Source organism: Eurosta solidaginis, chromosome 2 (assembly GCF_040869045.1).
Source record: "Eurosta solidaginis isolate ZX-2024a chromosome 2, ASM4086904v1, whole genome shotgun sequence".
Classification (NCBI taxonomy): domain Eukaryota; kingdom Metazoa; phylum Arthropoda; class Insecta; order Diptera; family Tephritidae; genus Eurosta; species Eurosta solidaginis.
The window spans coordinates 65,711,132-65,726,516 of record NC_090320.1 but is presented as its reverse complement, the minus strand read 5'-3'; the positions used below and the strand labels follow the sequence as shown (position 1 = coordinate 65,726,516).

The 15,385-nt window shown below is 41.0% G+C and overlaps 1 protein-coding gene across 1 annotated transcript; it reads left to right on the top strand.

Annotated features, from left to right (window-relative positions):
* The first annotated feature begins 2,071 nt into the window (after window positions 1-2,071).
* On the top strand, window positions 2,072-9,097 carry Ku80. Its single transcript, XM_067765592.1, has 6 exons — window positions 2,072-2,201; window positions 2,255-2,350; window positions 4,447-4,691; window positions 4,749-4,874; window positions 5,098-5,779; window positions 8,039-9,097. The coding sequence occupies exons 1-6, from the start codon at window positions 2,187-2,189 to the stop codon at window positions 8,981-8,983; spliced, it is 2,109 nt and encodes a 702-aa protein (XP_067621693.1). The 5' UTR covers window positions 2,072-2,186; the 3' UTR covers window positions 8,984-9,097.
* Window positions 9,098-15,385: the final 6,288 nt, after the last annotated feature.

The following is a 15,385-nucleotide window of genomic DNA, read 5'->3' as shown; positions in this document are numbered from 1 at the left end:
TCTTTAACCAATACGGTGCAAAAAGGCAGAGAGACTATTCTCAACTACCCGGGTCCTATATTTATATTCCGTCAAACACTGTTAAAATATCAGCTGTAAAAAAAACTGTAGTCCGATGGAGCCAGGCAATCTCTTTGTCGGGAGGGAAATTAATAACCTCCTACTCAAGTATTTAATTATTTTTTCTAATTTTTCTTTAATATTGATACAATGATTGAAGTTATATTAATCCAATGCAACTCTGCTCTTCCTACTGTTCTTCATTCCACTCCATTCGAGTGTCTCTTTCACTGAATTTGAGTGCCTTCCACTCTATTCGTAACATAACCTCGATTTAAGCTGCCAAACTATATAGTAAACAATGAAAATAACCTTATGGAAAAGAAGTGTGCATTCATTTCAAGTTTACATTCATTAAAGATTGGGAATGGTTCCTACATTCACACTATATATTGAATTATATTTTACCATTCAATAACACACACAATTAAGCTTTGAGTTAAAGTATTTTAAGCCATTCAGGAATGGAGATTTATAATATGCAACCAAAAAATCTCAAATTTTTAGAAGAATGCTGAGAGAATTCACACTCTATTGATTCAATCTTTTTAAAACTCTGCTTCCACTCTATTCGCAACATAACCTCAATTTAAACTGCAGTCATTGGTGCCGTTTGTCGTATCGCTGTAGTCGTATCCCAAACGTAATCAGCTGTTTATCGTTACGACGGAAACCAAAAACCCATTGGTTGGCTACGATACGGTTACGACCTTAGCGGCACCAATAATTCGATTGCATTGATTCCATAAGGTTGGTCGAATCAGCTGTTATAAGGTTACCGATACAGTTACCGATAAAGCACCAATGTCTGCAGCTTTAAGCTGCGAAACTATATAGCATTGTTTACTATATAGTTTGGCAGCTTAAATTGAGGTTATGTTGCGATTCGGGTGCAAGGCACTCGAATTCAGTGAAAGAGACACTCGAATGGAGTGGAATGAAGAACAGTAGGAAGAGCAGAGTTACATTGGATTAATATAACTTTAATCATTGCATCAATATTAAAGATAAATTAAAAAAAAATAATTAAATACTTGAGTATAAGCAAACATTTTCTTTCAATTACTGCAACAAAGGTGTCCTAGATGCTATATATTCCAAAATTATAACATTTTACGTCTGTTTAAAAATGTAACTTCAATTTTCCTAAGATTTCCGTAATATGGCCATTAGTGATGTTTGTGTGAGTGTGTAAATTTTGAGCGATCAGCTGTTAGTTACGCTACTTGGTAAAGTTTACAACGCCAGTTCATAGATTAGATTGATACGAATCGTTTGTTTACGCTCTCATATTTTCGCTCTCACGAGGAATTTATCTTCTAGTTGTTGCTGGCAACAATCACAGATAAATCCCTCGCGCAAGCTGAAGCGGGTGCCAGAACAAAAAATGTGCCAGCCAAAACGAAAAACGTGCCAAAAATTTTGGTAAACTTTAGTTTGACCTACAACTGTAGAATAGCGTTCAAAAATTATGGATAAAAGGATAAAAATACTTGTTTTAGTGTAAGTATTATTAGTTCGAAGGCGGAGGGTAAATATTGTTTCCCATTCAAAAGTTATCACTAAAAAGAGGTTTTGTAAATATGAACTCCCGATGCAACCAGTCCATTTTGATCACAGAACCTGGAACGCCAGACATGTAGGATAAGCCCTATCCATTAAATAATGTTAACTATTATATCATAGGTCCGATTTACTGAAATTTCAAAAGAATATATGGTTTTCACTGCGAGTTAAATGCGTTACAATATTTTACTAACTAATTTAATCGAAATATTAGTTTTACTTAGATTTGTTTATATTTAACTCTAACTAGTCGTATTATTGTAAAATAATTTTAAGGAAATAAATATTTTACGGCTACCATTTTATTAAATGATTGAAACTATAATCACCGAAATGTATGTCAAAAATCCCCATTTTCAGATCTATTCATTTTTGTTTGGAGTGGCATCATTGATAATTGTTATAAAAAATGTGCATTTTGACAGCGCTCTCTCGAAACAAAGAGTTGCAAATCCATTCATCTATGGCCAGGTGTAAAATAAACAAAGATTTGTCAGGCTTTGTATCCCAACTGCAGTTACTCTAGGAATATTACCATTGTTTACTATAAATATTACGGTATGGCTGCAAATAAGGTAAAACACACATATTTAATTAATACAGAGCTAAAATGTCGGCCAACGCTTAGGAGTTTCTCGTAGCTGTACTGGATATTCGACCATCCGCCAATGAAGATTTAAAATTGAAATCGGTCAAATATGTAGCAGATATATTAAAAAATAAGGTAGGTTGAACTGACCTTTTGATAGAGACCTTACAATGAATGTGTCTTTAGCGTTAGAAAGATAGATAATTAATTGAGGATCGCACTGCGGCCATTGGTCTATTGTGCCCTCAGCTGCTCCATAGCACCTCATCCAAGCCGACATCTTTGATGAACCCTAGCAGTTCACCTGGTTTGAGGGATTTGATGTGAGAATGCTCTGGCCATGGTGAGCCCATAAACTTAGCCCTACGTCTTGAGATTGCGTCACACTCCAGGAGTACATGGTCCGCCGTCTCCGCTGATCGATCACAAAATAGGCATGTGTTGCTCGATATTATACCCAGATTTTGCATGTGACTGTTCAGTGTACAGTGTCCTGTAAGAATAGCTGTTAGGATTCTTAGGTTATCTTTCGAAAGGCCCTTTAATGCCCTATATGTTGTTGTTGTTGTTGTTGTTGTTGTGGCGATAAGGTTGCTCCCCGAAGGCTTTGGGGAGTGTTATTGATGTGATGGTCCTTTGCCGGATACAGATCCGGTACGCTCCGGTAACACAGCATCCTTAGGGTGCTAGCTCGACAATCTTGGGAACGATTTATGTGGCCACGTTAAACCTTCAGGCCATCCCTCCCTCCCCACCCCAAGTTCCTTGAGGAGCTTGGGGTCGCCAGAGCCTCGTCTGTTAGTGAAACAGGATTCGCCGCGGATAGGTGAGGTTGACAATTGGGTTTGGAGAAGCTATATATTGCGCTGGCAACCTGAAGGGTTGCGCTACACAGCCCCTTGAATCTGGTATTTTAGTCGCCTCTTACGACAGGCATACCTACCGCGGGTATATTCTGACCCCCTAACCCGCTGGGGGGAATGCCCTATATCGAGTTTTGCTGTAACCCCCTAACAGTAACTTAGATTGTCTCAGGCCTGGCATATTACGCCAGTGTTCTTCCCTCTTTTCCCTCTCTTCTACTAATAGATGCCCTCTAATTTCCTGCTGGCCTGCTGGCAGGAACGGCCCAGGACTAATAGGTCGTGTCGTTGCTGCCTCTCTGGCCAGGCTGTCCGCCTGCTCATTACCCTCAACTCCCTGTGGCCAGGAACCTAGGCCAACAGTAGTTCATTGTGTGCTCCTAGTTGATTTAGCTTTTCAACGCACTCAAGGACCAGTGCTGATTTTATTTCAGACGGCGATATCGCCTTAAGGGCGGCCTGACTGTCACTGAGTATGGCAATTGTTTCATTGGCGTATTCGCGCTGAAGGTTCAGGTCAGCACACTGGCTTATGGCGAATACTTCCGCTTGAAAAATGCTCGGGTATGCACCCAGGGGTGTTGATATCTTGGCTCTGGGTCCAACGACTCCAGATCGAATCCCCTCTGGCGTCTTCGAGCCATCGGTATACCATACTATTCTATTTAGCTGATGAATGTTCTCAATTCTGATTTCCTCCCACGTACACGTGTCTCTCAGTTCTACTTTGTACCTCTTCTCATAAACTATCTGCCTGAGTATATCATCCCTCGGGAGTTGAGAGATTGGGATCCTCTCTCTCAATTCCTCCATGACTTTACCTTTACCCGAACCCTCCTTGACGATATTCAGGAGGGTTCGCTTGGCTGACTGCTCTATTGATATATGCAGCGGGGTTAGATCGAGGATAGCCTCCAGCGCTGTTGTAGAGCATGTGCGCATATCTACAGTGATGCATACACATGCCAGTCACTGAAGTTTTGACAATGCTTGCCTCGTCGTCGCCCGAGTTCTCGACGCCCAGGTTATCGAGCCATATGTTATTATAGGTTTTACTATCATGGTATACATCCATCTTAGCACATGTGGGCTATAGCCCCATGATTTGCCTGCTAGACGTTTGCATACCATTATGGACCTCGTGCCCCTAGCTCTCATGGAGTCGAAGTGTTGTTTCCATAGGAGCTTGGTGTCAAAAGTGACCCCAAGTATTTCACAGCAGTTCCATATTCTAGTGCCACGCCATCTATTGTTATTGCTCTCAGGGCTGGTAGGACCATTCTTCTGGTGAAGGGGATGATGGTTGTCTTAGCGTTACAAAAAACCGAGGCAAAAGACTAAGATTGTAATTGTGAATCTTAATTTTAGATTTGCGCCGGTAAAAAGGATTTCATTTCGTTTGTGCTGCTCGGCACAGAAAAAACATCGAACGATGTAAATACGCATATTTTCCCTGATGGTTATAACAACATAACGCAATACCAAAATCCCCAATGTCCCACGTGGCAATTGTTATTAAATTTCTACAAATTTGTCAATGAAGATGTATGTGATGAGGGCGAATGGTTGGATGCGTTGGTGGTTGCAATGGAAGTACTAAAAAGAGGCGAAGAGTAAGTTACATTTCAAGCGAATGCAATAACTTTCAATAACGCTAAACTCACTTGTAGGTGCTTCAAGTTTCAACGATCTCGTATTATGTTTTTTTATGACTTTAACGATGCTCCAAATGCCTACGATATGTATGATGTCATTGTTCAGAATGTGGCGCAAACAGAAGTTGAACTGGTCGTAATGTGAGTTTGTACGTAGCTTTCAATGCTAGTTTATCCCAAAAGAGATAAATAAGAGCATGTTACTTAGGTCTGATGGATTCTGTGATTGGGTAAGGGCATGGTTGGCTCATGTGGTAGCCACGGAAGTGTTAAGAAGAGCAAATTTCCCATACCTTGTCACAGAATACATTTTATAGAATCTATCCTCTATTGTTTTCCATAATACTTTTAAACTTTTTAATAGCTCACAAAATATACAATATGTAGATAATCCTGTAAGCGGATTGCCTAAAGTAATATTTCGCGATGGGAAAAAGAGTAAACAGCAGCTGAAAAACGAGGATTACGCTTTGCAACTCATTACCAATTGTAGCGCAAAACTTTACAATTTTGAGGAAGCTAAACGTTGTATATTCAAAGTAACTAATAAGCGACCTTGGGTGTGGAACAGTAAATTAACCATTGGTTCAGAAATCGCTATAAAAATATCTGGGGTAATATATATGAAAGATGAGAGTAATATTAAATTAAAAAAATGTTGGGGTCAAGTTGATGAGCTTGTTACACGTGAAGTAAAATCATTTGTACGTGGAACCGAAATCGAACCTATGCCAAGTGAACTCATTGAAGGTTATATGCTTGGGTCAACGCCAGTACCATACGATGAATCACTAAAAGAAGACAACGAACGACATGCGCCCGGCCTTAAGTTTGTTGGTTTTATGAAGCGCGACTCTATACCCGAAGAATACTTTTGTGGCGATTCGTTGTACTGGATTGTGCATCAAAAGGGAATGAATGCTTCTGCACAGAAATTAGATGCTTTAGTACGCGCTATGATCAATACAAAAATGGCTATGCTTTGCTGTAAAATCTATAGCCTTGGATTTAATACGCCGAAGATGGTGGTGTTGCTACCAAATAAGGTAATATGATGCATAAATTCTTATTGCAGTGAATCTTGTTTGAGTTAAGGCAGAAATGCTGCCCGAATGTTTTTGGGGCTAGCGGTCAGTATCAGATTTTTGAATTAGGTATGACCTTGACCAACGATATGAAGTCTATAGGTACTATACATCGTGGTCTAGCGGTTTTGGAAAAGCTCAATTCGACACTACTTCTAGGATGTTTAAGAATTATTTCATGAAATTTTCGGAATAGAGTTCAGGATCTTTTTGAAACTAGTTTATAACACTTTCGGGGTTGTTGTTGTTGTTGTTCTTGTAGCAGTGCTTCGCCCTATCCAATAGGTGCGACCGATCACAAATTGTCATCAATATCCCTTAACGGGAGTCCAAGGAAACTTGCTGTTTCAACAGGGGTGGACCATAATAAGAGGGGTGTTAGAGGCGTTCGTTCCACAATATAATTGAAGAGATGGTTGGTGTGGGGACACGTTACAAGCAGGACATATGTTTTGTATGTCGGGGTTGATTCTGGAAGGTAAGAGCTTAACCTGTTACAGAATCCAGGTCGAAGTTGAGCCAAAGTGGCTTTTCCCTGGGGAGTGTGCGTTACTCTTCTGCAAGTTTTGGGTGTTATTCTTTGAGTACTGGATTCATCGGGCAATTCCTGGCATAAAGGTCCTACGCCTGTTTGTGGAGTTCACTGAGGACCTGCTCGTGGTTGTTGTTGTAGCGATAAGGTTGCTCCCCGAAGGCTTTGGGGAGTGTTATCGATGTGATGGTCCTTTGCCGGATACAGATCCGGTACGCTCCGGTACCACAGCACCATTAAGGTGCTGGCCCGACCATCTCGGGAACGATTTATGTGGCCACATTAAAACTTCAGGCCATCCCCTCCCTCCCCAACCCCAAGTTCCATAAGGAGCTTAGGGTCGCCAGAGCCTCGTCTGTTAGTGAAACAGGATTCGCCGCGGATAGGTGAGGTTGACAATTGGGTTTGGAGAAGCTATATGTTGCGCTGGCAACCTGCAGGGTTGCGCTACACAGCCCCTTGAATCTGGTATTTTAGTCGCCTCTTACGACAGGCATACCTACCGCGGGTATATTCTGACCCCCCTAACCTGCTTGTGCTTTTTGGCTTCATACGGCTGAGTTCTCCGGCGCCGTATTTCCTCATAATGCTTACAGAGATGGCTCCTTAAGCCCCTGGGCGGGGTTACTTACCGGATCTTTGATCTCTGTTGCTGTTCTAACGATTAGGACACTTCTCGAATTTTCCGCGCAGTGTTGTCGATGTTGATGGTCCTTTTGCCGGATATGGATTCGGTGCATTTCGGTAGCCTCGCTGGCTAAATTTGTGTATGATACATTCATTGTAACAGGATTTCTCTTCGGTTGCTGAAGTTAACAATTAGGTTGCGGACGCTGTTAAGTTATAAAGCTTTGTATCGCGCTTATGAACCTTATGAATCCCAACTTTTCGGACTATTTTCAGATCATTTCGCGAATGTTGAAGGGCTTAACGGACCGGGGGGTCATTCGGGATTGTTATATTCTTTAATATTTCGGGACCATTTCGAAATTGTTCTTTGAACCGCATTGGGTTTGTTTTAGGGTTATATTGTTCCTCCCATGGAGAAGAGCAATTTAAATCATTATAACTTTGAGTCTATTGGACCTTGAATATAACATTTTATTTTGTTTGACTTATTATTCCTCTCTTAGTGTCAACACCACCTACTCTATGAGAATGTTTGGACTTAGACGGGTTGACGTGATTATTACAAATCGTTCGTACGGCAGTCGGGCTTATTGTTGTTGTTGTTGTTGTTGTAGCGATAAGGACACTCCCCAAGGCCCTGGGGAGTGTTATCGATGTTGATGGTCCCTTGCCGGATGCAGATCCGGTACTTTCCGGTAACAAGCACCATAAAGGTACTAGCCCGACCATCTCGGGAACGATTTGGTATGACCACATGAAACCTTCTAGGCCATCCCGCCCTCCAATCCCTAGATCTATCAGGAGTTCGGGGTCGCCACACCCCGGCTGTTAATGAAACAGGATTCGCTACGGGTAGGTGACGTTGACAATTTAGTTGGAGAAGCTATATATTGCGCTGGCAACCCCTTGAGAGGGTTGCGCTACACAACCCCTTCAATCAATTTAGTATTTTAGTCGCCTCTTACGACAGGCATACCTACCACGGGTGTCTTTCCTGATGTCGCCTCATTTAAATTTTTCCTAAAATATTAAATAATATTTATTTTTATTACTTAAAGCTTCATCCTGATAGACCTGCTTCACTTACCATGGTTGAAATCGCTTATCATTCACAATATCAGTATTTTCAATTCCAACGTCTACGCACACCAAAAACAGAATGTACAACCGAAGAAATTGATGCTATTGATAATCTAATTGATTCAATGGATCTTACAATAAATCCCAAACTGTCGCATGACCCGCGCGATACATATCTGCCCGATTTGCTTCCATTCGAATCATTATCACATATCTATGAACAAAATGTAATGGATGTGCTGGAGCGTAAGATTATATCGAATGCTAGTGAAGATGATGAGCAATTTGCCGAAATGTTGGATGATAAAAATTTTGTAGAAATATTCTGGAAAGTACCTGAACTACGTGAAGCAAATGCCAAACGTGCAGCTAAAAATGTAAAATCACTATTTCCGCTAGAGATAAATATACCCAAAACTCAATCCACTGAGAAAGGCAAAGTTAAAACCGAAGTTAGCGATAGTGCTGCAAGCACTACTTCTGAAAACAGTGAGACTTTATCATTTGATAAAGTTGGCATAGAAGATCCAGCTGAAGATTTTCGTCAACTTATACACAAAAATGTTTTAAAAGTACAAAATCGTACAGAACGTGACGTGAAATTCCAATTGTATGCACAACAAATACGTGAAACCATATGGAAAATGTTATCTGAGGCGAGGAAAAGCTTAGATTCTGAAAAATTGGAAAAGGCTTTAACAATATATCGCAAACACTGCTATGAGTTCAACTCATTTGATGAATACAACAAATGGATAACAGAAGTTAAGAAAACTATTATTGAAAATAACCTACAAGCATTTTGGCAGGATGTGATTGTTGAAAAAGATTTGGGGCTTTGCTTTGTCAGCACGGACTCACTGAAAAGCAAGCGGGCGAGAGAGGCGTTTTATGAAGTTCCTTATGATGAGCTTACAGATTAGGTTGACATCTACTTACAAAAAATACTGTTATATTTTTTTATAAGATGTATGATAAATATTTTTTTTTCATATAACTCTTGTCCTTATTTCTATGCAAAATAAATAAATGTTTAAGTACAATTCGTGGGTTTCTTTAAATCGGTAAGGAGCTCAATACTCTTCACCAGAAATTTCACCAATACGAAGTTGCATTTAAATATTTTTAAATGTTTGAATATTTCTTCGGTCGGTAAGGAGATGCAGACTTCCAAAATCAAAGTATTGGCTGTATGTTGCTATGTCTGAATTTAAGTTTCCTGCAAAGATAATGAAGCTTTTTCAAATGATGTTGAGAAACATCACCTGCTCCGTAAGGATTGGGAAGGACCCTTTCGAACCATTCCGGGCTTCAGACAAGTTGACTCGCTATCATATGACTTCTTTAAGCTAATACTAAGAAGATTATTGTAGTAGCAAATCTAAACAGCAACGGTACATTATGTTATAAGAGTATTCAATTCCTGGCATATACCAATCCCAATATTCGTCGACCACAAAGTTTTTATTAAATTTTTGTGGCTACCTGCTGTCCGAGTGCAATGGCGTTTCGCGGTTTACGCTTAAGCGTAACCTCCTCCACCTTCTCGCCCCTCCTTTTCCGGCACACGCATTTGCGCAAGAAGGAGTCATCAACTGCTGATCCTCCACACCACTTGCTCCGTATGCCAGCTACGAATATTTATGATTGCGACAGTCCAAAGCAGCTCATCCATTGGCCGGTGCTACCTTCATTGATGTTCTGGGTTAAGCAATGGCAACCCTCCGACGATAAACCTTAGTCGGACCAAAAAAGCGGAACCTGGACGAAGGAGCAACTGAAGGCTCTTAAAAAAAGAGAAATATGAGTAGCAACCCTAAAGCTATGCGAAAGTGGTACCGTTTTTTTAGTTCACTGCATTAACCATCCAAAGAAAAGAACTCCCGGAATGACGACTGCCCACGTCGCACTTGTTGATTTTCGCAATTCAAGAGACGAAGCTAACAACCAGATCGGACCTCCGAACTTGCGATTACTACAACATCCACATAATAGTGTAGACCTCGCTTTTATCACCATCATATCGTGCAATAGGGTCTATTTCAACCCAAACTCAGCTGCAGGGACAAAACCTTCGAAAGTCAAGGCATAACTGTTCGGCCAGGTGATGTCAACCTAGGAATAATTAACATCTATATTCCTCCTCATAAGCTATCGCCATAATATAAGTGCGCTACTTAATGCTGAAAGCCGTATAATTTTTGGCGATTTAACGTACATCACGACCTCGGCATTCCCAGCGGGTTAGGGGGTCAGAATATACCCACGGTAGGTATGCCTGTCGTAAGAGGCGACTAAAATACCAGATTCAAGTGGCTGTGTAGCGCAACCCTTCAGGTTGCCAGCGCAATATATAGCTTCTCCATACCCAATTGTCAACCTCACCTATCCGCGGCGAATCCTGTTTCACTAACAGACGAGGCTCTGGCGACCATAAGCTCCTCATGGTACTTGGGGGTGGGGAGGGTGGGGATGTCCTGAAGGTTTAATGTGGCCGTATAAATCGTTCCCGAGATGGTCGGGCTAGCACCTTTATGGTGCTGTGGAACCGGAGCATACCGGATCTGTATCCGGCAAAAGAGCATCACATGGATAACACTCCCCACAGCCTTCGGGGAGCAACCTTATCGCTACAACAACAACAACAACAACCTCGGCATTCCAGCCTGCCAGGGCACAGCAGAGGCAGCAGACTAGCATAGCGAATAGACAATTCCACTTCCTGTCCGTTAAATGGCGATTCCCCACTGTAGGAAAATGTCACAGCTCGCCAGACATTTCCAAAGTCAGCGCTGGACTTATGAACAGTGTTCAATGGCTGCCGATACTTGCCTTACCATCTGACCACCTGCCCATACTCCACTCACTACTGCGATCAGCAAATTTCATAATTTCTGAACGGCGGATTTATAGAAATTTCAAAAAAAGCAAATGGAAAAGACCATAAAACTTTCACAAATCAGTATTTTGATGCTCTTCCCATTCCGACTGGTGTCCGTATAAGGGGTCTGGAATATGTCTACGGTCTGATCCTAACTATCATAAAAGGCAACCATAAGACTATGACTCCTCCCACGAGTGGTGTATTATTGAAAATACAAATTTGAGTTCTTAAATAAAAATATGTTAAGTATTTTAAATAAGTATGTCCTTGTTCACTACAGTTAGAGTAAATCCTCGGTGTCCCCTTCGTTCACTTGTAGAGTGTTAGCAGAAATTAAAGTGCGAAACAAGGCTTTATCAAGATTTAAAGCACTCCCTAGCCAGGCTAACTTGGCTTTGTTCAAATTGACCAGAAACAGTGCGACTTCCATTATCAGAAGCGAGTAGCGAAACTTTTACGCTGCCGAGCTTGATGCTTCCTTGCCTTGTAATGTTCTTTGCCGTAACCTCAAATGTCTGCGTGTATGTGGCAGTGAGAATGTTGAAGCCTGCGCTCTAGATCCTGACCAAACCTGTCCGTGGCGATGGCGACACCGAACTCCTCATGAATCTAGGGAGTGGGAGGGCGGTATGGCCTAGAAGCTCGCACGTGGTCATATCAAATCGTTCCCGAGATGATCGGGCTTGGTACCGGAACGTACTGGATCTGCATCCGGGAAAGGACCATCAATATCGATAACACTTCCCGGACTTCGCGAGAAGCGAAAGTCTGACGCTGCCAAGCGTGATGCTTCCTTGCCTTGTAATGTTCTTTGCCGTAACCTCAAATGTCTGCGTGTATGTGGCAGTGAGAATGTTGAAGCCTGCACTCTAGATCCTGACCAACCTCACCTATCCGTGGCGATGGCGACCCCGAACTCCTCATGAATCTAGGGGGTGTGAGGGCTTTATGGCCTAGAAGGTCGCATGTGGTCATATCAAATCGTTCCCGAGATGATCGGGTTTGGTACCGGAACGTACTGGATCTGCATCCGGAAAAGGACCATCAATATCGATAACACTTGCCGGACTTCGCGAGAAGCGAAGGTTTGACACTGTCAAGCGTGATGCTTCCTTGCCTTCTAATGTTTTTTGCCGTAACCTCAAATGTCTGCGTGTATGTGGTAGTGAGAATGTTGAATCCAGCACTCTAGATCCTGATCAACCTGACCTATCCGTGGCGATGGCGACCCCGATCTTCTCATGGATCTAGGGGGTAGGAGGGCGGTATGATATAGAAGGTCGCATGTGAACATACCAAATCGTTCCCGAGATGATCGGACTTGGTACCGGAACGTACTGGATCTGCATCCGGCAAAGGACCATCAATATCGATCCCTCGTAATAATGCCTGCTATTATGGTAACATATTCGAGTTTACAGCTGTTTCCGACTCGGATGTCATAAGGAGTATAGTTAAGTCGAATGCTGTCGTTGTAGATGGGATCACAGTAAGGTTCATAAAGATGGTCCTACCATACGTAAACAGAGCCGTAACTCACATTTTAAATCACTGCATCACCACGTGCTTCTTTCCTAATCGATGGAAGGTTGCATCAATTCGACCCATTGCGAAAAAGAGGTCTACTGATACTCCTACTGACTTCCGTCCTATAAGTATATTGCCGGAATTCTCCAAGGCTTTTGAAGCATTAGTATCTGAACAAATCACGAATGACATACAAGATAATCAGCCGCTGTCACCTCTTCAGTCTGGTTTTAGGGCCAAGCAAGGATTGGTGCGCAAGAGCAATGCTTAAGATTATTGACAATATTCGTGCTCACTTTGATGAAAACTTTGTAACGTCACTTTGTCTACTTGATTTTTCTAAGGCATTTGACTTCGTTGATCATCAGTTGCTTTGCGCTAAGCTAAAGGGCTAAGCGGGAATCATTGGTGCCGTATGTCGTACCGTTGTAGTCGCATCCCTAACGTAATCAGCTGTTTATCGTTACGACGGTGAACCAAAAACCAATTGGTTGGCTACGATACGGTTACGACCTTAGCGGCACCAATAATCGATTCCATTGATTCTCATAAGGTTGGTCGAATCAGCTGTTATAAGGTTACCGATACGGTTACCGATAAAGCACCAATGTCTGCAGCTTTACTTTGGCTTTAGTGATAATTCATTGGCATTAATCAAGAGCTATTTTAACTAGCCGAACCAACGCGTAATAATCGGGTCCAAAATGTCATGCCTTAGCGAAATAGTTTGCGGTGTACCACTGGGATCAATCCTTGGCCCACTGTATTTTAGTTTATTTATCAATGATATTTTTACGGTCTGCGAATTCGTCAGTATGTGTATGCTTATGCGGATGATGTTCAACTTTATCTGTCTAACCGCATTGATGACGTTGATGATTTGTGTTCGAAACTTAATGCTGACATTTCAGCTCCCTTTGGACTAATAATAACAGACTGAGCCTCAACCCTAATAAAACGTTTGTTCTGCCTATATCAAAGAGAAAGTTGATTGGGACGAGAATTCCGCCTCTCTACATACATATGTAGGTACCGTCCAAATTACGCTAGTGAATAAAATCACAAACCTTGCCTTTGTAATCAACTCAAGTTTGACATAAAATAGATGTGGCCTTTAACCATATCACACGTTACGTATATGGACTGCAAAAGTTCGATCATATATAATATATCTCGATGGATTTGGGATGTAAAATTTCTGACTATCTTAAAACCAGGAGCTGCATTTTCCTTTATTTATTTATTTATTTACTATATTAACCCTGCCTTCATAACGATATTTTGTACCCCTTAATTCATAACGATACGCCTGCCAGGCATATAATGTTTAAGGACATCACCTGATGACAAATGAGTGCATATATGTACAAAAAAATAAAATCGACATGTTTGAGATATTTCAATGTTTTTTTTTTTTTGAAATCCATTTTTATAAAAAGTAATTGCTTATTTTAATACTTTTTTTTTAAAAAGTTTTATTGTCATCCAAAAATCAAGAAAAAGGGCAGTATTCTCTGCAAGGAACTAAAAGTTTCCTTAAAAACTAAAATATCAATTTTTTTAATAATTCAAAAGCTACCAATATTTCATTTATACAATGTTAATTCATTAAAGTACAATTATTAATTAATTAACATTCTATAAACTTAATTATTTATATCTATATAATTAATTAACATTCTATATACGTGAGTTGCTAATAATACTTTTATGTTCGTTGCATGCGGGCTTTGAACATTTCGTACAAGTCATTTTAGACATACGTCGAATTTTTGATGTGCAGAATGTACAATATCTCTTTTTTTTTGACGTAGATGTTTCTGCGTTTATATTACTGGCTTCGAAAGATCTTTCAGGTAAACTTGCTTGTATACTGCTGCGCAAGCCACGTTTTAGAGATATTTCAACATTTCTCCACTGCGTAATTTCGGATATTATTTCATCCGTGAAAAAGGCATCAAAACACGAGAAAGGTTCGCAAACAGATTTACATGCTCGTGTAGGACCTCTGGCTGTTCGAACGATGTTCATTGACATCACTCTGCAAGCATTTCCTCCTTTGAACTAGTCCAGCAATATTGGCTTCTACTTCGTATTGTGGGCTTAGGTACTACAACTATGCGCTTATCGAAGGACCACGTCTGGTTGTGTATTCTCGATACCATCTTCTTCATCAACGTTTTCATCTTCTGTGTCACTCCAAACAACATCTTCTAATAACTCGTCTTCTACTTCACTATCCTCTTCCGATGAACTGCAGTCGCTGGAAAGGTTTTGCAAATACTTAGCTATTTGCATGTCGTCTAGTCCTTGATTTCTTGCCATTTTTGAGTTAAAATTTCTACGACGATGGCCTAGGTAGCTTAATTTTAAAACAAATTTAAAGCGTAAAAGTAACACAAATCATAGCGATACGTCTCTCAAGCGTATGTAACATTCATATTTCATGAAATACGAAACTTACTCTTCAAAATCAACCACCACACCACTGCAAAGCTGTGAGTAACGACTGAGATAAATGTGAGCATGAGTTTGCTGAGACAGCAATTGTAAGAGGGAGACCAAAAATAAAAAATATGATACGCCTCGCAGACGTACGTTATGAAAGCAGGGTTAAAGCCGGAGTCATTGGTGCCGTATGTCGTGTCGCTGTATCCGTATCCCTAACGTAATCAGCTGTTTATCGTTACGACGGTAAACCAAAACCCAATTGGTTGGCTACGATACGGTTACGACCTTAGCGGCACCAATAATCGATTGCATTGATTCTCATAAGGTTGGTCGAATCAGCTGTTAAAAGTATACCGATACGTTTACCGATAAAGCACCAATGTCTCCAGCTTAAAGTCAACAGAGACACAAAGTGGTCGACTACTGGATACAAGATACAGTACAAATAATAAGGAAAAATAAA

Coding starts and splice junctions, on each gene's coding strand:
- Ku80 (XM_067765592.1), top strand. Junction 2,351..4,446: donor CAGATATATTAAAAAATAAG/GTAGGTTGAACT, acceptor TCTTAATTTTAG/ATTTGCGCCGGTAAAAAGGA. Junction 4,692..4,748: donor GTACTAAAAAGAGGCGAAGA/GTAAGTTACATT, acceptor ACTCACTTGTAG/GTGCTTCAAGTTTCAACGAT.